The 17,688-nt window shown below is 51.4% G+C and overlaps 1 protein-coding gene across 4 annotated transcripts in view; it reads right to left on the bottom strand.

Moving 5' to 3' along the window:
- Nucleotides 1-17,688, bottom strand: part of sh3pxd2aa (SH3 and PX domains 2Aa) — a 395,200-nt gene that overhangs the window by 18,329 nt on the left and 359,183 nt on the right. For all 4 annotated transcript variants that reach the window (XM_072479783.1, XM_072479782.1, XM_072479785.1 and 1 more), the window contains one exon: nt 11,197-11,246. In XM_072479783.1, coding sequence (XP_072335884.1) covers nt 11,197-11,246 — 50 coding nt within the window. The remainder of the gene's footprint in view (nt 1-11,196; nt 11,247-17,688) is intronic.

The raw sequence follows: 17,688 nt of genomic DNA, 5'->3' as shown, positions 1-17,688 counted from the left end.
TAAAAAGCCTTGGGATTTTCCTTAACTCTATTTGCCAATGACTTTTCGTGACCCCTTTTAGCCCTCCTGATTCCTTGCTTAAGTTCCTTCCTACTTTCCGTATATTCCACACAGGCTTCGTCTGTTCCCAGCCTTCTAGCCCTGACAATGCCTCCTTTTTCTTTTTGACGAGACCTACAATATATCTCCCAAAATTTGCTGTGTTTATCCTTCTTCCGCACAGGAACATGCTGGTCCTGAATTCCTTTCAATTGACATTTGAAAGCCTCCCACATGTCAGGTGTTGATTTCCCCTCAAACAACCGCCCCCAATCTAGGTTCTTCAGTTTCTGCCTAATATTGTTATAATTAGCCTTCCCCCAATTTAGCACATTCACCTGAGGACCACTCTTATCCTTGTCCACCAGCACTTTAAAACTTGCTGAATTGTGGTCACTGTTCCCGAAATGCTCCCCGACTGAAACTTCTACCAAATGGCCGGGCTCATACCCCAATACCAGGTCCAGTGTAGCCCCTTCCCTAGTTGGACTATCTACATATTATTTTAAGAAGCCCTCCTGGATGCTCCTTACAAACTCTGCCCCGTCCAAGCCCCCAGCACTAAGTGAGTCCCAGTCAATATTGGGGAAATTAAAGTCTCCCATCACAACGACCCTGTTGCTTTTACTCCTTTCCAAAATCTGTCTACCTATCTCCCGCTGGCTGTTGGGTGGCCTGTAGTAAACCCCCAACATTGTGACTGCACCCTTCTTATTCCTGATCTCTACCCATATAGCCTCGCTGCCCTGAGGTGTCCTCCCGCAGTACAGCTGTGATATTCTCCCTAACCAGTAGCGCAACCCCTCCACCCCTTTTACATCCCCCTCTATCCCGTCTGAACCATCTAAATCCTGGAATGTTTAGCTGCCAATCCTGTCCTTCTCTCAACCAGGTCTCTGTAATGGCAACAACATCATAGTTCCAACTACTAATCCAAGCTCTAAGTTAATCTGCCTTACCTGTTATACTTCTTGCATTAAAACATATGCACTTCAGGCCACCAGTCCCGCTGTTTTCGGCAACATCTCCCTGTCTGCTCTTCCTCAGAGGCATACTTGCCCTATTCCCTAGTTCTCCCTCTTCTGACGTTTTGCTCCGGTACCCACCCTCCTGCCATACTGCTTTAAACCCTCCCGTGTGACACTAGCAAACCTCGCAGCCAGGATATTTATGCCTCTCCAGTTTAGATGCAACCCGTCCTTCTTATACAGGTCACACCTGCCCCGGAAGAGCTCCCAGTGGTCCAGATAACGGAAACCCTCCCTCCTACACCAGCTGTTTAGCCACGTGTTTAGCTGCTCTATCTTCTTATTTCTAGCCTCACTGGCACGTGGCACAGGGAGTAATCCCGAGATTACAACCCTCGAGGTCCTGTCTTTTAACTTTCTGCCTAGCTCCCTGAACTCCTGCTGCAGGACCTCATGCCCCTTCCTGCCTATGTCGTTAGTACCAATATGTACAACGACCTCTGTCTGTTTGCCCTCCCCCTTCAGGATGCCCGCTACCCGTTCAGAGACATCCTGGACCCTGGCACTAGGGAGGCAACATACCATCCTGGAGTCTCTTTCACATCCACAGAAGCACCTATCTGTGCCCCTGACTATAGAGTCCCCTATGACTATTGCTCTTCTGCGCTTTGACCCTCCCTGCTGAACATCAGAGCCAGCCGTGGTGCCACTGCTCCAGCTGCTGCTGTTATCCCCTGATAGGCTATTCCTCCTGACAGTATCCAAAGCGGTATACCTGTTCGAGAGGGGGACAACCACAGGGGATTCCTGCACTGACTGCCTGCCCCTTCTGGTGGTCACCCATCTCTCTGCCTGCACCACGATGAATGATGCGTGTGGCTCACAATGTCCTCCCCGTGTCCCCGCAGGAGAAGTTGGCCAAGAACAGACGGGAGATCGCCCAGGCAGGCGGCGAGGTGCCGGACATCAGGATCTTCACGCGCTATGAAGAACGGGCCCTGGAGGGATGGCTGAGGTCAGATCGGTCACCAATGGAGAGGTTGGCGTACGGCACCGGGTGTCACACACGAGTTGTTAATGCCAGTCAGAATGATCCTTCCCTTTCTCTGAGGACATCACCATATTCGTGGCACAGCTGCCATCCCCACCCTCCACCAGCGCAGAGTCACCTCAGTAAGGGCAGTAGTGGACAGGCTTCTGGGGCACAATCTGGTGAGCACCACACAGTTGTTGATGCACATCAGGTGGAGGCAGGAACATTCTGTTCTGGGCCAACGTCTCCTGCGGGGACACGGGGAGGACATTGTGAGACGCATGCAGGAACGTTTAAGCAAGACACCAGTTGGAGGTCTACTGAATCCCAAGACCCAGCTGCGTCCCAAACAGATGCTGAGCCTCTGGCCCAGGTTTACCCGGAGCTGATGTAGTAGATAGGGAGCGACTGTGATATTCAGAGGGGGATGTCAGCGACACTCCAGCAGGTCCAGAGTCGATTGGAGGAATCCCAGAGGTTATGTATGGCACAGGAGATAGTGCCGACAATGCGAGGCAGAGGCCAAGGCTCAATCCAACTGCCCCTCTATCCCATGGTGACCTCAGGAACCTACAGGCACTGACCAGGACGGGTCGCTGAATACCAACCTTGAGCCACCGTATGAGTGGCGATGGCGTCTATCAGTTCCCCCCCCCCACCCCTACCCCACACACACAACAGCGCGTCTTGTAGTCAGCCCCCGGAACAGGGTGGAACATAGAACATAGAACAATACAGCGCAGTACAGGCCCTTCGGCCCACGATGTTGCACCGAAACAAAAGCCATCTAACCTACACTATGCCATTATCATCCATATGTTTATCCAATAAACTTTTAAATGCCCTCAATGTTGGCGAGTTCACTACTGTAGCAGGTAGGGCATTCCATGGCCTCACTACTCTTTGCGTAAAGAACCTACCTCTGACCTCTGTCCTATATCTATTACCCCTCAGTTTAAAGCTATGTCCCCTCGTGCCAGCCATTTCCATCCGCGGGAGAAGGCTCTCACTGTCCACCCTATCTAACCCACTGATCATTTTGTATGCCTCTATTAAGTCTCCTCTTAACGACTTCCGGGTGCGGCGATGACCAGCTGAGTCGCACGTTTCGGCAGCTCCCTGTGAAACGGACTTTTGGGCTCTTGATAGGAGCCCCAACGGCAATTTTGACGGCTAAAAACACTGCGGTAAACCAGAAGGGAATCCCCCCTGGATACGGATGGAAAAAGGAGGAGAAAGTGGCCAGATTGCAGTGAATCCTTTCGAACAGCGGCAAGGAAGGCAAGCAAAAACCAAGATGGCGTCGGAAGGTGGCAGTTTAACATGGGGCCCTGAACAACAAGAGTTCTTGAAATGCTGTGTGGAAGAGATCAAAAAGGAAATGAAGAAAGAGCTGTTGGCCCCGATACTACAGGCGATCGAAGGGCTAAAGGAGGAACAAAAGACCCTGGAGCGGGAGCTTCGGGTCGTGAAGGCAAAGGCAGCCGAGAATGAGGACGACATACAGGGCCTGGTGGTGAAGACGGAGACGCAGGAGGCACATCAGAAACGATGTGTGGAAAGGTTGGAGGCACTGGAAAACAACGCAAGGAGGAACAACCTGAGGATTCTTGGTCTTCCTGAAGGTGTGGAGGGAGCGGACGTCGGGGCATATGTGAGCACGATGCTGCACTCATTAATGGGAGCGGAGGCCCCGGCGGGTCCGTTGGAGGTGGAGGGAGCATACCGAGTGATGGCGCAAGGACCGAGAGCAGGAGAAATTCCCAGAGCCATAGTGGTGAGATTCCTCCGTTTTAAGGATAGAGAAATGGTCCTTAGATGGGCGAAGAAAACTCGGAGCAGTAAATGGGAGAACGCGGTGATCCGCGTTTATCAAGACTGGAGTGCGGAGGTGGCGAGAAGGAGGGCGAGCTTTAATCGGGCCAAGGCGGTGCTTCATAAAAAGAAGATAAAATTTGGAATGCTGCAACCGGCAAGACTGTGGGTCACATATCGAGGGAGGCACCACTACTTTGAGACGGCGGATGAAGCGTGGACTTTTATTGTGGAAGAAAAACTGGAATGAACGGGTTATTAAAAAGAACGTTCGAACAAAGTGGTGGGGCGAATGTGGGGGGCAAAGAGGGGTTTTATGTACTAATCCTGCGATGTGGTAACTTTTCTCTCTCCCACAGGTGGTGATGGGGGGAGGAGGGGAGGTGGAGGAGATGGGGCGTTGGCCATTGGGGGCGGGGCCAAGGGAGAAGCGCGGGCTTGGTTCCCGCGCTATGATAATCATGGCGGGAATAGAGAAGCAGGAAGGAGGGGGCGTCGCACGGTGCGAGCCGAGGTCACGGGGGGAAGCCGAGGTCAGCCAGAGTTTGCTGACTTCTGGGAGCAACATGGGGGAGTAATTACGCCAGCGGGGGATCTAGCGGGGTGGGGTGGGAGGGGGGAATTACTGGGTTGCTGCTGCTGGGGAGAGGGGGGAGCTGGTATGGGAGAGGATGGGCGGGGGGGCACCGCCTGGGGGAGATACAGCTGCGTGGGAACCGGGTGAGGAGCTGGAAAAAGGTGATGGCTAATCGACAAGGGGGGGGGGGTAGGAAGCCCCCCCAACTCGGCTGATCACGTGGAACGTGAGAGGGCTGAACGGGCCGATAAAGAGGGCACGGGTACTCGCACACCTTAAGAAACTTAAGGCAGATGTGGTTATGTTACAAGAAACGCACCTGAAACTGATAGACCAGGTTAGGCTACGCAAAGGATGGGTGGGGCAGGTGTTCCATTCGGGGCTAGATGCGAAAAACAGGGGGGTGGCTATATTAGTGGGGAAGCGGGTAATGTTCGAGGCAAAGACTATAGTGGCGGATAACGGGGGCAGATACGTGATGGTGAGTGGCAAACTACAGGGGGAGACGGTGGTTTTGGTAAACGTATATGCCCCGAACTGGGATGATGCCAATTTTATGAGGCGGATGCTAGGACGCATTCCGGACCTAGAGATGGGAAAGCTGATAATGGGGGGAGATTTTAATACGGTGTTGGAACCAGGGCTGGATAGGTCGAAGTCCAGGACTGGAAGGAGGCCGGCAGCAGCCAAGGTACTTAAAGATTTTATGGAGCAGATGGGAGGTGTAGACCCGTGGAGATTTAGCAGACCTAGGAGTAAGGAGTTCTCGTTTTTCTCCTATGTCCATAAAGTCTACTCGCGAATAGACTTTTTTGTGCTGGGTAGGGCATTGATCCCGAAGGTGAGGGGAACGGAGTATACGGCTATAGCCATTTCGGATCACGCTCCACACTGGGTGGACTTGGAGATAGGGGAGGAAACAGGAGGGCGCCCACCCTGGAGAATGGACATGGGACTAATGGCAGATGAGGGGGTGTGTCTAAGGGTGAGGGGGTGCATTGAAAAGTACTTGGAACTCAATGATAATGGGGAGGTCCAGGTGGGAGTGGTCTGGGAGGCGTTGAAGGCGGTGGTTAGAGGGGAGCTGATATCAATAAGGGCACATAAAGGGAAGCAGGAGAGTAAGGAACGGGAGCGGTTGCTGCAAGAACTTTTGAGGGTGGACAGACAATATGCGGAAGCACCGGAGGAGGGACTGTACAGGGAAAGGCAAAGGCTACATGTAGAATTTGACTTGCTGACTACAGGCACTGCAGAGGCACAATGGAGGAAGGCACAGGGTGTACAGTACGAATATGGGGAGAAGGCGAGCAGGTTGCTGGCACACCAATTGAGGAAAAGGGGAGCAGCGAGGGAAATAGGGGGAGTGAGGGATGAGGAAGGAGAGATGGAGCGGGGAGCGGAGAGAGTGAATGGAGTGTTCAAGACATTTTATAAAAAATTATATGAAGCTCAACCCCCGGATTGGAGGGAGAGAATGATGGGCTTCTTGGATCGGCTGGAATTTCCCAAGGTGGAAGAGCAGGAAAGGGTGGGACTGGGAGCACAGATCGAGGTAGAAGAAGTGGTGAAAGGAATTAGGAGCATGCAGGCGGGAAAGGCCCCGGGACCGGGTGGATTCCCAGTCGAATTCTATAGAAAATATGTGGACTTGCTCGCCCCGGTACTGACGAGGACCTTTAATGAGGCAAAGGAAAGGGGACAACTGCCCCCGACTATGTCTGAAGCAACGATATCGCTTCTCTTAAAGAAGGAAAAGGACCCGCTACAATGCGGGTCCTATAGACCTATTTCCCTCCTAAATGTAGATGCCAAGGTCCTGGCCAAGGTAATGGCAATGAGAATAGAGGAATGTGTCCCGGGGGTGGCCCACGAGGACCAAACTGGGTTTGTGAAGGGGAGACAGCTGAACACGAATATACGGAGGTTGTTAGGGGTAATGATGATGACCCCACCAGAGGGAGAAACTGAGATAGTAGTGGCGATGGATGCCGAGAAAGCATTTGATAGAGTGGAGTGGGATTATTTGTGGGAGGTGTTGAGGAGATTTGGTTTTGGAGAGGGGTATGTTAGATGGGTGCAGCTGTTGTATAGGGCCCCAGTGGCGAGCGTGGTCACGAATGGACGGGGATCTGCATATTTTCGGCTCCATAGAGGGACAAGGCAGGGATGCCCTCTGTCCCCATTATTGTTTGCACTGGCGATTGAGCCCCTGGCGATAGCGTTGAGGGGTTCCAAGAAGTGGAGGGGAGTACTTAGGGGAGGAGAAGAGCACCGGGTATCTTTGTATGCGGACGATTTGCTACTATACGTGGCGGACCCGGCGGAGGGGATGCCAGAAATAATGCGGATACTTGGGGAGTTTGGGGATTTTTCAGGGTATAAATTGAACATGGGGAAAAGTGAGTTGTTTGTGGTGCATCCAGGGGAGCAGAGTAGAGAAATAGAGGACCTACCGTTGAGGAAGGTAACAAGGGACTTTCGTTACCTGGGGATCCAGATAGCTAAGAATTGGGGCACATTGCATAGGTTAAATTTAACGCGGTTGGTGGAACAGATGGAGGAGGATTTCAAGAGATGGGAAATGGTATCCCTGTCAATGGCAGGGAGGGTGCAGGCGGTTAAGATGGTGGTCCTCCCGAGATTCCTCTTTGTGTTTCAGTGCCTCCCGGTGGTGATCACGAAGGCTTTTTTTAAAAGGATTGAAAAGAGCATCATGGGTTTTGTGTGGGCCGGGAAGACCCCGAGAGTGAGGAAGGGATTCTTACAGCGTAGCAGGGATAGGGGGGGGGCTGGCACTACCGAGCCTAAGTGAGTATTATTGGGCCGCTAATATTTCAATGGTGAATAAGTGGATGGGAGAGGAGGAGGGAGCGGCGTGGAAGAGATTAGAGAGGGCGTCCTGTAGGGGGACTAGCCTACAGGCTATGGTGACAGCCCCATTGCCGTTCTCACCGAGGAACTACACCACAAGCCCGGTGGTGGTGGCTACACTGAAGATTTGGGGACAGTGGAGACGGCATAGGGGAAAGACTGGAGCCTTGGGGGGGTCCCCGATAAGAAACAACCATAGGTTTGCCCCGGGGGGAATGGATGGGGGATATGGAATGTGGCAAAGAGCAGGAATAACGCAACTGAAAGATCTGTTTGTGGATGGGAAGTTCGCGAGTCTGGGAGCGCTGACTGAGAAATATGGGTTGCCCCAAGGGAATGCATTCAGGTATATGCAACTGAGGGCTTTTGCGAGGCAACAGGTGAGGGAATTCCCGCAGCTCCCGACACAAGAGGTGCAGGACAGAGTGATCTCAAAGACATGGGTGGGGGATGGTAAGGTGTCAGATATATATAGGGAAATGAGGGACGAAGGGGAGACTATGGTAGATGAACTAAAAGGGAAATGGGAAGAAGAGCTGGGGGAGGAGATTGAGGAGGGGCTGTGGGCGGATGCCCTAAGTAGGGTAAACTCATCGTCCTCGTGTGCCAGGCTAAGCCTGATTCAATTTAAGGTGTTACACAGGGCGCATATGACTGGAGCACGGCTCAGTAAATTTTTGGGGGTAGAGGATAGGTGTGCGAGATGCTCGAGAAGCCCAGCGAATCACACCCACATGTTCTGGTCATGTCCGGCACTACAGGGGTTTTGGATGGGGGTGACAAAGGTGCTTTCAAAAGTAGTAGGAGTCCGGGTCGAACCAAGCTGGGGGTTGGCTATATTTGGGGTTGCGCAAGAGCCGGGAGTGCAGGAGGCGAGAGAGGCCGATGTTTTGGCCTTTGCGTCCCTAGTAGCCCGGCGCAGGATATTGCTAATGTGGAAAGAAGCCAAGCCCCCGGGGGTGGAGACCTGGATAAATGACATGGCGGGGTTTATAAAGCTAGAGCGGATTAAGTTCGTCCTAAGGGGGTCGGCTCAAGGGTTCACCAGGCGGTGGCAACCGTTCGTCGAATACCTCGCAGAAAGATAGACGGAATGGGAAAAAGAAGGCAGCAGCAGCAGCCCAGGATCGGGAGGGTGGGGGGGGGGGGGGGGGGGGGGGGGGAGGCGGAACCAGAAGGACTCTCAGGGTTGTTAATATATACTGTATAGTATGTATAGGTCGTTGCTACAGATAATTATATATTGGACTGTTAAATTATATTTTTGGAGAGTGTTACTTGTGACAAGGCAGTTGCCAATTAGGGCTAGTTTTCATTTTTGTTATATATTATTTATTCATTTTTTGTTTATAAAATAGGTCATTGTTATTTGTGTTGTTATAATATTGTGTAAAGGATGCACAATGTACTGTGTTGGTTGACCAAAAATTTTCAATAAAATATTTAATTAAAAAAAAAGTCTCCTCTTAACCTTCTTCTCTCCAACGAAAACAACCTCAAGTCCATCAGCCTTTCCTCATAAGATTTTCCCTCCATACCAGGCAACATCCTGGTAAATCTCCTCTGCACCCGCTCCAAAGCCTCCACGTCCTTCCTATAATGCGGTGACCAGAACTGTACGCAATACTCCAAATGCGGCCGTACCAGAGTTCTGTACAGCTGCAACATGACCTCCTGACTCCGGAACTCAATCCCTCTACCAATAAAGGCCAACACTCCATAGGCCTTCTTCACAACCCTATCAACCTGGGTGGCAACTTTCAGGGATCTATGTACATGGACACCTAGATCCCTCTGCTCATCCACACTTTCAAGAACTTTACGCATTAGCCAAATATTCCGCATTCCTGTTATTCCTTCCAAAGTGAATCACCTCACACTTCTCTACATTAAACTCCATTTGCCACCTCTCAGCCCAGCTCTGCAGCTTATCTATATCCCTCTGTAACCTGCTACATCCTTCCATACTATCGACAACACCACCGACTTTAGTATCGTCTGCAAATTTACTCACCCACCCTTCTGCGCCTTCCTCTAGGTCATTGATAAAAATGACAAACAGCAACGGCCCCAGAACAGATCCTTGTGGTACTCCACTTGTGACTGTACTCCATTCTGAACATTTCCCATCAACCACCACCCTCTGTCTTCTTTCAGCTAGCCAATTTCTGATCCACATCTCTAAATCACCCTCAATCCCCAGCCTCCGTATTTTCTGCAATAGCCTACCGTGGGGAACCTTATCAAACGCTTTGCTGAAATCCATAAACGGTGAGGCATGTGTCACTGGTGAGTGGCCCTCCATCCCAGGGCTCCCAGCGGACCTCCAGCAGGGGCATCGAAGGCGACAGGACGCATTAAGCAACTGGCTGCCTCCACCTCTGACGTGCATCCTGGGGACACACCTAGACGCAGAGGTAGAGCACAGAAGGCTAAGCAGGTAAGGATCAGAGAGGACACTGGAGGGAAAAGAAGGTGGTGGGGTGAGGGGGGAATGGGTTGAAGGGGCAGAAGTAAAGTTTGAGAGGGGCATTTTATCCTACCTGGATTGAGAATTATGCAAAAATGTGAAGGCCGCCAGGTCAATTGGCCCATGCGCACGGGACAAAAATACTGGTTGACTGAGGCTTTAATTGGAACTTTATTGTCAGTGGGTGCACTTTTAATTCACACGCACGCCTGCAGACCATAATATGGCACGATGACGTCTAGGTGCACGGTTGATGTTTTCTTGTGCAGATTTGTTCTCGGTTGGGTCGGTTGCGTGTCTGAATGCAGCACGTAGAATTCTGGCCTAACCTTCCCAGCTTTTCCCATATCCCTTAACACTTTTGGTTCACAAAAGTCTACCAACCTCAGGTTTCAAATTAATAATTTATTTTGCATTAATTGCCATTTGCACCTCTTGCCCTGCTACCATCCCCCACCCCCACTTTATTCCCCCCCGTGAATCCTCTCCTCCTCATATCCTGCCATGCATGCCAGACATCCTTACCATCTGACCTTGCACGAATCCTGCCGTACACTCCCCACCTGTCTCATTTCAGGACAAGCTCGAGCACAATCGGCGTGGGTGGACACAGCCGGCCAGAGTGACCCCTGAGTTGAAGGCCCTCACTCTATTTGAGGAAAGAGCCCTCGAGCTGGCTGGAGAGGAGTAGAACTGCACCTCTGCTGAGGGTGAGGTAGGGGCAAGAGACAAAAGTGAGGACGCCCAGTAAATCCAGTCATGGTGTGCCATCCTCATGGGTTCAGTTTCTGCTACCCTCATGTCCCGGTCACGCACAAATGGCATCTGGCTTCCCCTGCAGGTAAATCAGTTGAACAGCCCGGTCCATTCTCTCACCCTCTGGACAAGATGGACCAATTAGAAATGAGCACTGCATGGCAATGCAAGCGAAACCAGCACAGTTAGGTCAGTTAGTGTAGAGTGCAAAGTGAACTAGGAACTAAATCTTCAAATTCAGACTTACACAGTGCAAATAAAATCAGATTAAGTTAGCAGACATACTGACAAAGAAGTAAAGTGAAGAGGTCGCAGCACTCCACTGTAATGGGCAGATATCTGTAACATTTGTTAATGGGATGTGAGTGTTGCTGGCAAGGCCACCACTTTGCTTCCGCCCGAGTTGAGAAGGTGGTGTTGAGCCATCTGCTGTAGCAGTCCACCTGGTAAAGGAACACCCATCGTGCTGTCAGAGTGTGAGTTCCAGGAGCCAGTCACAGTGGAAGAACAGCAATATATTCCAAATCAGGATGCAAAGTGGCTTGAAGGGCAACTTGTCTGTGCTTGCTGCCTTAGCATTTCTGGTGGTCCAGGTCATGAGATTGAGAGAAGCTGTTGAAAAAGTTTATTGTTGATGTCACAGGAAGACAGAATGTATACGTACCAGGCTGATCTCTCTGCGCGGCGGAGGCTTCTGCCTTAGGTTTGGGGAACCTGTGAAAAAAAGAATATTCTGTACAGACTGAAGAAACAGTTTTCACCACAAGACAGATTGGGGCCTCTTCAGAAGGCAAGAAGTCTGCTCATATTCAATCAACATTAGCCAGAATACTGAGTGGAAATTATATGCCTTGATGTATCGTGGGAAATATTTCTGAGGGTTGGGCATTGGACACTCAGTATTAGGTGGTGGCCCGTGAAGGAGCTGAAATCCAGTGTGCTCACATCAACAACACGGAAACAAATTAAGTGCAATCACTTGAAATTTCATAAACACAAAGGCTTAGAAATTCTGCTTTGCAGCTAAACAGCCTCTGCAGCTTCAGTATGGCCAGGAGAACACGTATGTTCATTATGAACTGGAAATGCCGAATTGGTAAAGGTCAAAATAAAAATGGACTTGCAGAGCCACACCTGAGATTGTGGCACGTGCAAATAAAAAGACCATCATCTGTTGAAGTCCCATCACAAGACTGGTTTGTCCTAAACAGCCAACACCAGGCCTCCATGCAGCCTAATAGCTGGTCCCTAAACAGATTGTTAGATCACCACCAAATTAAATTAAAAAAATATTTTCTCCTGAATGGGGAACTGGCAGTAGGCGAGTTAGGATTGCTGCCAAGTACTGGGCCACAGCAATGATTTATAAAGTGGCAGAATTACCTCACTATTTGGATTTAATGCGGAACGTCTAAGACATCCCAACAAGCAATTTGTTTTATGTATTACCAATAGCAGGGCTGTGATTTATCGTCAATTTATCGGCAACCTGGATTTTCACATCTCTTTAATTTTCCTGCTACATTATTTTCTTTCCATTGTCCTGATGTGAGGCTTTTTGTATTTCATTTTGAATTTCATCTACCCAATACCCAAGTATATTCAAATCCTCCTGTGATTATTCAGTTTAGCTTTACTGCTTACCAACTTCATTTGTTTCCCATCAACTCTGAGTACTTTGCATCGGTATTCACAAAGGAGAGGGACACGTTGATTGGTGGTGTCTCAGAAGGATGTGTAAACACTTTAGAACAAGTCATTATTACGAGGGAGGAAGTGTTAGGTGGGTTGTAAGGCATTAAGATAGACAAATCTGACTTCCGGGTGCGGCGATGACCAGCTGAGTCGCACGTTTCGGCAGCTCCCGGTGGAACGGACTTTTGGGCTCTTAATAAGAGCCCCAACGGCAATTTTAACGGCTAAAAGTACTGTGCGGTGAACCAGAAGGGAATCCCCCCTGGATACGGATGAAAAAAGGAGAGGAAGTTGGCCGGATTGCGGTGGATCCTTTAGAGCAGCGGCAAGGAAGGCAAGCAAAAACCAAGATGGCGTCGGAAGGTGGCAGTTTAATATGGGGCCCTGAACAACACGAGTTTTTGAAACGCTGCGTGGAAGAACTCAAAAAGGAAATGAAGAAGGAGCTGTTGGCCCCGATATTACAGGCGATCGAAGGGCTAAAGGAGGAACAAAAGACCCAGGAGCGGGAGCTTCGGGTCGTGAAGGCAAAGGCTGCCGAGAATGAGGACGACATACAGGGCCTGGTGGTGAAGACGGAGATGCACGAGGCACACCATAAACGGTGTGTGGAAAGGCTGGAGGCGCTGGAGAACAACGTGAGGAGGAACAACCTAAGGATTCTTGGTCTTCCTGAAGGTGCGGAGGGAGCGGACGTCGGGGCATATGTGAGCACGATGCTGCACTCGTTAATGGGAGCGGAGGCCCCGGCGGGTCCGCTGGAGGTGGAGGGAGCATACCGAGTGATGGTGCGAGGACCGAGAGCAGGAGAAATTCCTAGAGCCATAGTGGTGAGATTCCTCCGTTTTAAGGACAAAGAGATGGTCCTTAGATGGGCAAAGGAAACTCGGAGCAGTAAGTGGGAGAACGCGGTGATCCGCGTTTATCAAGACTGGAGTGCGGAGGTGGCGAGAAGGAGGGCGAGCTTTAATCGGGCCAAGGTGGTGCTTCACAAAAAGAAGATAAAATTCGGAATGCTGCAACCGGCAAGACTGTGGGTCACATATCAAGGGAGGCACCACTACTTTGAGACGGCGGATGAGGCGTGGACTTTTATCGTGGAAGAAAAATTGGAATGAGCGGGTTATTAAAAAAAAGAACGTTTGAAACAAAGTGGTGGGGCGAGTATGGGGGGCAAAGAGGGGGGTAAAAAGGGGGAAAGAGGAGTTTTATGTTATTAATCCTGCGATGTGGTAACTTTTCTCTTTTCCACAGGAGGTGGTGGGGGGAGGAAAGGAGGTGGAGGAGATGGGGCGTTGGCCATTGGGGGCGGGGCCAAGGGGGAAGCACGGGCTCGGTTCCCGCGCTATGATGATCATGGCGGGAATAGGGAAGCAGGAAGGAGGGGGCGTCGCACGGTGCGAGCCGAGGTCACGGGGGGAAGCCGAGGTCGGCCAGAGTTTGCTGACTTCTGGGAGCAACATGGGGGGGTGTAACTACGCTAGTGGGGGATCTAGTGGGGGGGGGGGTGGGAGGGGGGAACTATTGGGCTGCTGCTGCTGGGGAGAGGGGGGAGCTGGTATGGGGTGGGATGGGCGGGGGGGCACCGCCTGGGGGGGACACAGCTGCGTGGGAACCGGGTGAGGAGCTGGAAAAAGGGGATGGCTAATCGACAAGGGGGGGGGGTAAAAAGCCCCCCAACCCGACTGATCACGTGGAACGTGAGAGGGCTCAACGGGCCGATAAAGAGGGCACGGGTACTCGCACACATTAAGAAACTTAAGGCAGACGTGGTTATGTTACAGGAAACGCACTTGAAACTGATAGACCAGGTGAGACTACGCAAAGGTTGGGTGGGGCAGGTGTTCCATTCGGGGCTAGATGCGAAAAACAGGGGGGTGGCTATATTAGTGGGGAAGCGGGTAATGTTTGAGGCAAAGACTATAGTGGCGGATAGCGGGGGCAGATACGTGATGGTGAGTGGCAAACTACAGGGGGAGACGGTGGTTTTGGTAAACGTATATGCCCCGAACTGGGATGATGCCAATTTTATGAGACGTATGCTAGGACGCATCCCGGACCTAGAGGTGGGAAAGTTGGTAATGGGGGGAGATTTCAATACGGTGTTGGAACCAGGGCTGGACAGGTCGAGGTCCAGGACTGGAAGGAGGCCGGCAGCAGCCAAGGTGCTTAAAGATTTTATGGAGCAGATGGGAGGAGTAGACCCGTGGAGATTTAGCAGACCTAGGAGTAAGGAGTTTTCGTTTTTCTCCTATGTCCACAAAGTCTATTCGCGAATAGACTTTTTTGTTTTGGGAAGGGCGTTGATCCCGAAGGTGAGGGGAACGGAGTATACGGCTATAGCCATTTCGGATCACGCTCCACATTGGGTGGACTTGGAGATAGGGGAGGAAACAGAAGGGCGCCCACCCTGGAGAATGGACATGGGACTAATGGCAGATGAGGGGGTGTGTCTAAGGGTGAGGGGGTGCATTGAAAAGTACTTGGAACTCAATGATAATGGGGAGGTCCAGGTGGGAGTGGTCTGGGAGGCGCTGAAGGCAGTGGTTAGAGGGGAGCTGATATCAATAAGGGCACATAAATGAAAGCAGGAGAGTAGGGAACGGGAGCAGTTGCTGCAAGAACTTCTGAGGGTGGACAGGCAATATGCGGAGGAACCGGAGGAGGGACTGTACAGGGAAAGGCAAAGGCTACACGTAGAATTTGACTTGCTGACAACGGGTACTGCAGAGGCACAGTGGAGGAAGGCACAGGGTGTACAGTACGAATATGGGGAGAAGGCGAGCAGGTTGCTGGCCCAACAATTGAGGAAAAGGGGAGCAGCGAGGGAAATAGGGGGAGCGAGGAATGAGGAAGGAGAGATGGAGCGGGGAGCGGAGAGAGTGAATGGAGTGTTCAAGGCATTTTATAAAAAATTATACGAAGCTCAACCCCTGGATGGGAGGGAGAGAATGATGGGCTTTCTGGACCGGCTGGAATTTCCCAAGGTGGAGGAGCGGGAAAGGGTGGGACTGGGAGCACAGATTGAAACAGAGGAAGTAGTGAAAGGAATTAGGAGCATGCAGGCGGGGAAGGCTCTGGGACCGGATGGATTCCCAGTTGAATTTTACAGGAAATATGTGGACTTGCTCGCCCCGCTACTGATGAGGACCTTTAATGAGGCAAAGGAAAGGGGACAGATGCCCCCAACTATGTCTGAGGCAACGATATCGCTTTTCCTGAAGAAGGAAAAGGACCCGCTGCAATGCGGGTCCTATAGACCTATTTCCCTCCTAAATGTAGACGCTAAGATTCTGGCCAAGGTAATGGCAATGAGGATTGTGTCCCGAGGGTGGTCCATGAGGACCAAACTGGGTTCGTGAAGGGGAGACAGCTGAATACGAATATACGGAGGCTGCTAGGGGTAATGATGATGCCCCCACCAGAGGGGGAAGCGGAGATAGTGGTGGCGATGGATGCCGAGAAAGCATTTGATTGAGTGGAGTGGGACTATCTGTGGGAGGTGCTGAGGAGATTTGGTTTTGGAGATGAGTATGTTGGATGGGTGCAGCTGTTGTATAGGGCCCCAGTGGCGAGTGTGGTCACGAATGGACGGGGATCTGCATACTTTCGGCTCCATAGAGGGACAAGGCAGGGATGCCCTCTGTCCCCATTATTGTTTGCACTGGCGATTGAGCCCCTGGCAATAGCATTGAGGGGTTCAAGAAGTGGAGGGGAGTACTTAGAGGAGGAGAAGAACACCGGGTATCTCTGTATGCGGATGATTTGTTATATGTAGCGGACCCGGCGGAGGGGATGCCAGAGATAATGCGGACACTTCGGGAGTTTGGAGAATTCTCAGGATATAAACTGAACATGGGGAAAAGTGAGTTGTTTGTGGTGCATCCAGGGGAGCAGAGTAGAGAAATAGAGGACTTTCCGCTGAGGAAGGTAACAAGGGACTTTCGTTACTTGGGGATCCAGATAGCCAAGAATTGGGGTACATTGCATAGGTTAAATTTAACGCGATTGGTGGAACAAATGGAGGAGGACTTCAAGAGATGGGACATGGTATCCCTGTCACTGGCAGGGAGGGTGCAGGCGGTTAAAATGGTAGTCCTCCCGAGATTCCTCTTTGTGTTTCAGTGCCTCCCGGTGGTGATCACGAAGGCTTTTTTCAAAAGGATCGAAAAGAGCATCATGAGTTTTGTGTGGGCCGGGAAGACCCCGAGAGTGAGGAAGGGATTCTTACAGCGTGGTAGGGATAGGGGGGGGCTGGCACTACCGAGCCTAAGTGAGTACTACTGGGCTGCCAATATCTCAGTGGTGTGTAAGTGGATGGGAGAAGAGGAGGGAGCGGCGTGGAAGAGATTGGAGAGGGCGTCCTGTAGGGGGACTAGCCTACAAGCTATGGTGACGGCCCCATTGCCGTTCTCACCGAAGAAATACACCACAAGCCCGGTGGTGGTGGCGACTTTGAAAATTTGGGGACAGTGGAGACGGCATAGGGGAAAGACGGGAGCCTTGGTGGGGTCCCCGATAAGAAATAACCATAGGTTTGCCCCGGGGAGAATGGATGGGGGATTTGGAATATGGCAAAGAGCAGGAGTAATGCAACTGAAAGATCTGTTTGTGGATGGGAAGTTCGCAAGTCTGGGAGCGCTGACCGAGAAATATGGGTTGCCCCAAGGGAATGCATTCTGGTCTATGCAACTGAGGGCTTTTGCGAGGCAACAGGTGAGGGAATTCCCGCAGCTCCCGACGCATGAGGTGCAGGACAGAGTGATCTCAAAGACATGGGTGGGGGACGGTAAGGTGTCAGATATATATAGGGAAATGAGGGACGAGGGGGAGATTATGGTAGGTGAGCTGAAAGGGAAATGGGAAGAAGAGCTGGGGGAGGAGATTGAGGAGGGGCTGTGGGCGGATGCCCTAAGTAGGGTAAACTCATCGTCCTCGTGCGCCAGGCTAAGCCTGATTCAATTTAAGGTGTTACACAGGGCGCATATGACTGGAGCACGGCTCAGTAAATTTTTTGGGGTAGAGGATAGGTGTGCGAGATGCTCGAGAATCACACCCACATGTTCTGGTCATGTCCGGCACTACAGGGGTTTTGGGTGGGTGTGACAAAGGTGCTTTCGAAAGTAGTGGTGGTCCAGGTCGAACCAAGCTGGGGGTTGGCTATATTTCGGGTTGCACAAGAGCCGGGAGTACAGGAAGCGAGAGAGGCCGATGTTTTGGCCTTTGCGTCCCTAGTAGCCCGGCGCAGGATACTGTTGATGTGGAAGGAAGCCAAGCCCCCGGGGGTGGAGACCTGGATAAATGACATGGCAGGGTTTATAAAGCTGGAACGGATTAAGTTCGTCCTAAGGGGATCGGCTCAAGGGTTCACCAGGCGGTGGCAACCGTTCGTCGAATACCTCACAGAAAGATAGAGGGAATGGAAAAGAAGAAGGTAGCAGCAGCAGCCCCGGGGGGGGGG

The sequence above is a fragment of the Scyliorhinus torazame genome, chromosome 16 (assembly GCF_047496885.1).
Source record: "Scyliorhinus torazame isolate Kashiwa2021f chromosome 16, sScyTor2.1, whole genome shotgun sequence".
NCBI lineage: Eukaryota > Metazoa > Chordata > Chondrichthyes > Carcharhiniformes > Scyliorhinidae > Scyliorhinus > Scyliorhinus torazame.
The sequence above is the reverse complement of the archived record's forward strand: the minus strand, read 5'-3'. Positions and strand labels throughout refer to the sequence as shown.